The sequence below is a fragment of the Myiozetetes cayanensis genome, unplaced genomic scaffold (assembly GCF_022539395.1).
Source record: "Myiozetetes cayanensis isolate MyiCay16 unplaced genomic scaffold, myiCay2020 scf14, whole genome shotgun sequence".
Classification (NCBI taxonomy): Eukaryota; Metazoa; Chordata; class Aves; order Passeriformes; family Tyrannidae; genus Myiozetetes; species Myiozetetes cayanensis.
In genome coordinates, this window is record NW_026087048.1 from 20,411,230 (window position 1) to 20,419,092 (window position 7,863).

General features: G+C 62.0%; 1 protein-coding gene across 1 annotated transcript; it reads right to left on the reverse strand.

Moving 5' to 3' along the window:
- Positions 1-1,740: 1,740 nt before the first annotated feature.
- AP3S2 (adaptor related protein complex 3 subunit sigma 2) lies at positions 1,741-7,759 on the reverse strand. Its single transcript, XM_050309488.1, has 6 exons — positions 7,349-7,759; positions 7,003-7,094; positions 6,806-6,917; positions 5,768-5,839; positions 2,804-2,911; positions 1,741-2,467 (listed from the first exon to the last, which is right to left on the reverse strand). The coding sequence occupies exons 1-6, from the start codon at positions 7,415-7,417 to the stop codon at positions 2,339-2,341; spliced, it is 582 nt and encodes a 193-aa protein (XP_050165445.1). The 5' UTR covers positions 7,418-7,759; the 3' UTR covers positions 1,741-2,338.
- Between the last annotated feature and the right edge of the window lie 104 nt (positions 7,760-7,863).

Below are 7,863 nucleotides of genomic sequence, written 5' to 3' on the forward strand. Positions count from 1 at the left end.
GTCCTGGCCAGGACGGTCATCACGGGGGTGGCAAGAAGGGGACAAACCATCACCTGGCAATCACTAAGCGGGCTGTGCCCCCTCCCCACAGCCCCTGCAGCACCCCGGCACCCCGCGAACGGTGTCCCTGCTCGGGATGCCCCCACTCAGCTCCCCGGCCCGCCCCCCTGTACTCCAGCCACACCTGGCAGCCCCTGCCCTGGCAGCAGGGGTTCAGCAACGCTCCCTGTGGACAGGCACGGGGCTGTGCTCGGGGTGCAGCACTCCCAGGTGCTGGAGAGGAGGCCTGAATTTGGGAACATGCTGTGGCAGGCAAACCCCGTCTGAGCCCAGCAAAGCCCGGCACCCCTGAGTGTCACAGCACAGCCCGACGGGGGCGGACAGTGGGCTTGGGGCCGGGAGTCATCCCCAGGATCCAGCCCCATCTCCCATCTCCGGACCACGCAGGCAGCTCTGAGAGGGAGCGCTGAGACCCCGGGCAGGCCCTGCCCTGCACACGCTGCGGCCCCCCAGCTCGCTCCGGGGTGAGGGAGGGGTCCGGTAACCCCCTGCAGCCCCTCGGAGCACGGGGTCGCCGCCAGCCCCGGGCTCTCACAGCTCCCGCACGAGCCACCGCCACCGAGGTCGGGGCGGCAGAGGGGCTCCCCCAGCACGGTCCCGGTCTCCAGCCTCCTGCAGAGCCGCGGGGCTGAGACACCGGCCAGACCGGGACTGGGCAAGAAGCCGCTACCGGAGCCGTGGAGGAAGCACGTGTGGCCGGACACATCCCCCACCGGCAGTGGGGTTCTGCAGTGCGGGACCAGACCCACGGCAGCCGCCCCCTGGCCCACCGTGCCCTCCGGCCTGGCACAGAGTGGGATACCAGCACCTCGCCCCGGGGCAAGCCAGAGCTTTCCCCTCCAACCATCCCAGTGCTGCGAGACCCTGAGTCCCAGACCCAGGACATGGTCCACACGCCACTCACCTGCACCCTTCACTGCCTGTCCTGGCAGGAGGAGGAGGAGGAGGAAGAGGAGAAGGAGGAGGGCCAGCAGAGAAGACTCAGCAGGTTGCCCAGCTCCTTGACCTCCAGGAGCACTGGTGTGGCTGGTGGCCAGCCGGGGAGGGGTTAAGCTGCAGGGAGGGGAAACAACAGGAAAATTCCTTCCAGGCAGAGTCACGGTTTCCCTGCCAGGGGAAGTGGATGCAGAGCCCAGAGCACAGCTGGGGAGCAGAGGAAGGGCCCTCAGCCAGCCTCGGGGGCTGGTGGCCAGATGGAGCTGCAGTGGAGCCAGGGGCGTGGGGCATGCAGCTGGAGGAGCCTGGAGGTCACTGTGGCCCCCAGGAGCAGACATGCTCACCCCTGGCCTCAGGGGACCCCAGTCCCACAGCCCCCCACATACCCACCAAGCCACCAGGGCTCATGGCTGCTCTGCCCAGATGTTCTGCAGCAGGGACAGGGCAGGAACACTGGCAGGGGGTGACATGCCACAAACGTCCAAAGCCAGGGATGTCAATGTCACTGTCACAGCCCAAACAGGGCCATCACCCTCCCTCCACCTGCTCCAGAAGCGGAGACTGCAGCCAGAGACCCTGCCCGAAGCCCCCCACCCTCCCCTGGGATGTTCTGGGCCCCCTTTTCCACCTCATAGGCTTCTCCCAGCCAAAAGCCCCCCAGGGCTGCAGCTGCCCAGAGCCCCCTGGCCTACTCCTGGCATTCCCCCTGGGGCCTGGGCAACAGCACCCACAGCAGACACAGACACAGGTTCAAGGGCAGTTTATTGAGACACAGGAACACACTCAAGCAGCTCCTGCCTGGCCTGACCCTGTGAGCTGCCACCTGCTCATCCCTCAGCTCACTCAGCTCCCATCCCTCTCGCTGCCATGTCCCCACTCTCGCTGTCCCCAGGGCTTGCAGCAGCTCCCAGGAGTGGCCCCCACCCAGCTGGGGCCCGTCCCAGTGAGCAGGACCAGGGCAGGGGACAGCCGTGGCCAGGAGGATAGAGGAGACAACCTGCAGCTCCTGAAGAAGCTGTCACTACAGGCATGCATTTACCACTGGGGACCCCAAGAATCCTGGGAGAGGCAGGAACCGGCTCTTCCCCACAGCGAGGAGAGGTTGCACTTCCGTGGGGAGAGAGGGGAAGAAAGGGCACCCTCCTTGCTGAGGGACCAGAGAGCAGAACTGAGCCCAGGTCCAGGGGGAGAGACCTTCCATGCCATTCTCCGAGCCCTGCCACTGCTCCCTGCCCTCGGCCAGCCCAGGCATCCTGGCAAAACTGGCCCCTGGGCACCACACGGGCAGTGCCCTGAGAGGAGCCAGGGACCCCAGCTCTGCTCGGCCCCTGCCGTGGGCCGCTCACATGAACTGCGACAGGTTGGGCACTTTGATGTTGATGTCCCCGATGTTGATGTTGCGGGGGATCTCGGGCAGGTTGATGTTCTTCACGGCTGACACAGCACGGGAAGGAGCCGCCGAGAGGCCTCCCTGGGGACAGAGAGACTGTGATCACTGGCCCCTGCCCCACAGCACCCCGGCAGCTGCAGCTTACCAGTGACAATGCAAACAGGGCAATAAACCTTTTATTGCCTCAGGTCATTAACCTTATGGGAAAAGCCACTTCCATGCTTGGGCAGCTCCTCCTGCTCCTGAACAGCATCACTGCTGATGTCCCCAGCCCCACCCCGAGGGCTCGGGCAGGCAGAGACTGGGGATAGCCCAGATATCTCCCCCATACGCCCACGCCAGGCCTCACAGGCCAGCTCCCCTCGCAGCCCAGGGTCCATCAGCCCCATGGGACAAAGCCACAGCATCACTGCTCACCTCTGCCTTCTCCAGCTTGCCCTGGGCCTCCACCTGTGCCACGATCTCGTTCATGTTGGTCTCCAGCACCATCCCACCAATCACCATCTCCTGCAGGATGTGGTGAACCTAACAGGGAGGGAGGAAGGGAAAAAAAGCCTGGCTTCTCCACTGTCTCTTAGGAAATACAGGACTGTGACACAGGCACAGAAAAAGCACAGAAAAAGCACAAAAAAGCCAAGGGAGTCTCCTCCTTCCCTGGGGTTCCTTAGGTCCGAGGATGAACAGCCAAGGGAGGCTGGTGGAATCATACAGCCATGGCAGGGAAAGGGCCACTCATGGTTTGCAATCTCAGAAATCCCAACCAGCCCCAGGGTGGCAGCCAGGCTGTGTTGGTGGCTGCAACTACCCTCAACTCCAGCATCCAGCTCAGCCAGGCATTCCCTGCAGAGTCAGCAGCTCCTGCTGAACTCCCAGCACAGATAATGGATTTATGGGTCCCAGTTACTTCCATGAAAGCTGTGCAGGAGCACGGTCAGGTTACGAGATTGTTTAATGGCTTCATGGGGCTGCACTTGTAAACACCAAGTGGCAAACACTGCCAGGGCAATGCTGGGGAGAATAAAGACAACGAGAGAACCTGCTCCGAGGGGGAATCCAAACTCTGTGCCAACGCTGAGTCGATGCATCCGAGGGCTCCTCAGGTGCCATCCTGTTCTGACAGTGCCCAGAGCAGCGAGGTGTGCGGGATCAGCACAGCACAGGGTGAGCCTCAGGTACCATGGCAGCTCCCGGGACTTCCAGAGGCCGGGGACCCCCATCCCACAGCCCACCCCCAGCACACACCGTGCTGGCCGGAGCGAGCGGCCCCCATGGCCCAGCAGCATCTGGGAGCATCAGGAAATGTTCCTTCAAGGTCTGGCTTCGGCCCAAGTTGGCCCAACACCAATGGGGCAGAAATCCTGAGCAAGCTTTGTTTTCCAGGCCAAAGCACAGCCCTTCCTGAGAAATCCGTGTCCCCTGTGGGACCCCACAGCTGCTGAGTGCAGCTCATACTCCTCTCCAAAGTGGGAAGCATGACTGGGAGGTGGGCAAAGCTCCCCCCTGAGCTCCTCCATGTGACAGGGAGGCCCTGCAGCTCGGAGGTTGGGGATCCCAAAGCTCAGCTAAAAGCACTGATGTCACTGGTGCCCAAACAATGTCCCCCTCCATCTGCCCACAGCAGGCACAGGGCTCCAGATCTGCAGCAGCTCTGGTGCCACAGCCCCTGTGCTGCAGGTAGTGCAAGGTGAATCTTAAGGCAAAGAGAGAAATCACAGGATGCAGCCAAATCTGCACCTGAACCCCTGCCAGCCCCTGTCTGGGGAGACACTCACAGCCAGCCCCTGCGCGGGGCCAGTACCTGCCTGGGCTCACAGCCCTGCCAGGGCATCCAAGGGGTGCAACCAGAGCCCAGTAGGACACATTGGCATGTTCCCAGCGCCCCAAACACTGTCCCTCTGTGACCAAGCTCCTGGAAGCACAGGAACATGAGCACATCCAAGAAATAAACATGTGCCAAATATAGAAAGAGACTGGAGGGCCAACTGACAGTGGCCAAGACTAAAGTCAAAGCTTGGAAGTGGCAGGAGCACAGGACAGGAAGAAAACAAGGCTGGGAGAGTCTGGGATGACTGAGTTGTAGGGTCTCCCCTATCAGAACCCCCTGATTCCTGCCTCCTGAACATTCTTCCAGGCAGAAGAGGTCAGAGGAAGGATGACCCCGCTCCTGCTGGCAAAGCTGACAGGCAATGGGGTGAGGTGCCCTGCCCTGGGGCTGCAGCCTGGCTGTAGGGCTCAGTGTGAACTGAGAGTAAAGGCTGAGGGAAAAGCTGCCAGGTCCTGGTCATGCCACAGGCTCAGACCCCATGAGCACATCCTCCCCCCACTGTGGGCAGGGGTGACCTGGGCAACTGCCACCACTTCTCCTGCAGCTGCTCCTCCCTCATTCCTCCTTTGATAAACACTTGATAAACGCTTTTGCTGACAACATAATCATGTGGCATTTCGGGAAGGTCACAGCCAGGCAAACGGTAAAACCAAAGCTTCAACTGGAAAGCAGCTGGGAACACAGAGACTCCCAAGACCTGCTCATTCCTCTTCCCTGTGACCCCTCAGACCTGCTCACTTCCTCTCCCTGTGACGCCCCAGACCTGCTCACTCCCTTCCTTGCCAGTTCCCAAGTTGGAATCACCAACAGAAAGGGGACATTTTACTCTTTTTTTTCCCACTGTTCTTTTTTGTGGACATGCTTTTGTCTTCAGCAAAGCAAGAAAATCTTGATCAACAGCAACACAAGGCCAGCACCCTCAGCCAAGCCTGTCCCTGCTCCAAGCCTATTCCCGGCTATCTATTCTTGGCTATCTTCAGCCTCATGACCCATGAGATGATCAAAGGGGATGGGTTTCCGCCCAGAAACTCAGTCCAGCTCAAGAGGAAGCATTGCAGGCTGTGGCTCAAACCAAAGTTTACCCAGCACTTCGAATTCCAAACACTCCCATTGTTCGTTCACTTTTTTTCCTGCAGCCATTGTTCCTTCCCTTTTTTTTCCCTGCAGCTGTAGTAAAATGTTAACTCCCAAGGGGTGTCACAGCTCAGGGCAGAGGCAGAACGCCCCAGCACCACACCAGAGCCTGCCCAGTTCCAGCAGCACAGCCCTGGAGAGCAGGTCCCTGTCACTTGGCTGTGGTCAGCTGGTGCCCGTGGCAGTCCCTGGGACACTCCCATGGCTGGGCACAGCTCACCCCTGGGCTCAGAACAGCCCAGCACTCGCACCTCGTGCTGCGAGAACACGATGAGGACAGCTTTTTAGACCTCAGGCTGAAATCTTCCTGCCCAGGATCACAATCCCTGGCCACACAGTGACCCCTGACGCTCCCACACTTTCCTGGCCAGCTCCTGTCTGTGGGACAGAGGCTCTGGAGCAGCATGGAGCCCACCACCCACCTTGTCCATGTGGAAGATGAGGTCCAGCTCACAGACATTCTCAAAGCACTTGTCCAGTGTCTCCACAAACACCTGGGGCAGCAGAAAGGACAGTCAGGATAGAGACCAGGCAAGATGGTCACACAGTCCCACAAAATGCTCCAGGTATGGGGCAGAGTGGCTGGAAAGATGGAAAAGGCCCTGGGGCTGCTGGTGACAGCAGCTGAACATTAGCCCAAGTGTGCCAGGTGGGCAAGGAGGCCAATGGCCCCTGGGCTGTGCTGGCACTGCTGAGAAACCCCTGTGTCCAGTCATGGGCCCCTCTGACACGAGACACATTGAGAGGCTGGAGTGTGTCCAGGGAAGGGAACGGAGCTGGGAAGGGGCTGGAGAACCAGAAGCAGCTGAGGGAACTGGGGGGGCTCAGCCTGGAGAAAAGAAGGCCCAGGGGGGACCTTCTCCCCATGTCCTGATGTTTAAAGGGCGGCTAAAAAGCTGAAAACTTCCTTCATACAAGGAGTCATATGGAAAGTCACAGGGTGATTGATACAAGTTCCTCTTGGGGAGATTCCAGTTAGACACGAGAGAAAAAAATTTTCCCAAACAAAACACTCAGCCATTGGAATAATCTTATAGAGGAAGTAATTGTATTCCCTGATGCTGGACACCTTCAGGTGCATCTGTCCAAGTTGCTGCGCCTTGTCTACGCTGTGCTTTGAACTGAAAGGTTGGACCAGACAATATCTGAGGTCCCTGCCAACCTGGGATTCTACGGTACGAGGACTAACTTTTGGACTTGATGCTCTTAAGGGTCTTTTCCACCGTTAAATGACTCTATGGTTGTTTTTTAAAGCCATCCATTTGGGTTGGCTTCACCCTGTGCCCCCAGGCGGAGCAGTTACGTACAGGCTCAGAGGGCAGGTGCAGCCTCCCCTTCCCCCTGCGGCCCCTGAGCGGCTCCTCAGGCCTCCCAGGGCTGGCACAGGGACACCACGGGCACGAAATGCACCTGAAAGGTGTCGGGGTGGTGCCCAGAGATGGGACCCTGCAGGGACACACCTGGATGAGATCCAGGATGCCCAGCTCGCTCTCTGAGGAGTCCACGCAGAAAACGAAGTAGAGCGTGGCATAGTGCCGGTAGATCAGTTTGTAGTCCGAGCCGCCGAACAGGCTGTAGGGACAGGGGGAGAGCTGAAGGGCTCTGGGGGGGCCGGCCGGGCGCTCCCCGGGCCAGCACAGCCCTCCCCGGCCGGTACCTGCCGCACTCCAGGAAGTTGCAGATGTGGTCATCGCGCTTCAGCACCAGGTGGAAGGTGTCGCGGATGATCTGCTGCTGGGCCTCCTCCGCCTGCCGGCACAACACAGCGGAGGACACCCGTGGGTGCCCGTCCCGCCCGCGGGGCCCGCGGCCCGCGCTGCCCCCGGGGCTCCGCGATCCGGCGGCTCCGGGCGGCAGGCTCCCCGAGCCAGCCCGGGCACCGCGAAGGGCACCCCGGGGCACGGGCAGGGCTCCGCCAGCCCGCAGCGACCGCCCCGGCGCGGGGCCCCCCAGCCCCCCAGCCCCACAACACCCCGAGCCCCGCACCGGTCCCGGCCCCGCACCAGGTGCTGGTAGAAGCGGACGAGCCGCGGCTTGCCGTGGTTGTTGAACACCAGGATGGCGTTGATCATCCCGGCGGCGAGTCGGGCCGGGCCGGGAGGAGGCCCGGCAGCAGCACCGGCAGCAGCACCGGGAGCAGCCCCGGAAGTGCGGCGGCGGCGCTGCGGCCCGGCCCGGTGGGCTGAGCCCCGCGGGGACCCTGCGGAGCCGCCGAGGCTCGGGACGGCCCGGGCTGCGGGGCTAGGCTCGGGGAGACCTCAGAGCCGCTCCTGGGCGGGGGCTCCCCGGGACCGCGCGGCTGCACTGGGGCCTGCCGATGGGCGGTTCCTCGCGGCCCGCGGCGGGGTAGGACGGGCAGGTCCGGAGACGAGAATCGGCCACCCCTGCCCGGACCGGGACACCCGGGACCGCCGGGACCACCGGGACCGCCGGGACACACCGGGACCACCGGGACACCGAACGCGCCGCCAGGGGGCGCACCAGCCCCGCCGCCACCGCAGCGGCCCCAGGGGGCGGT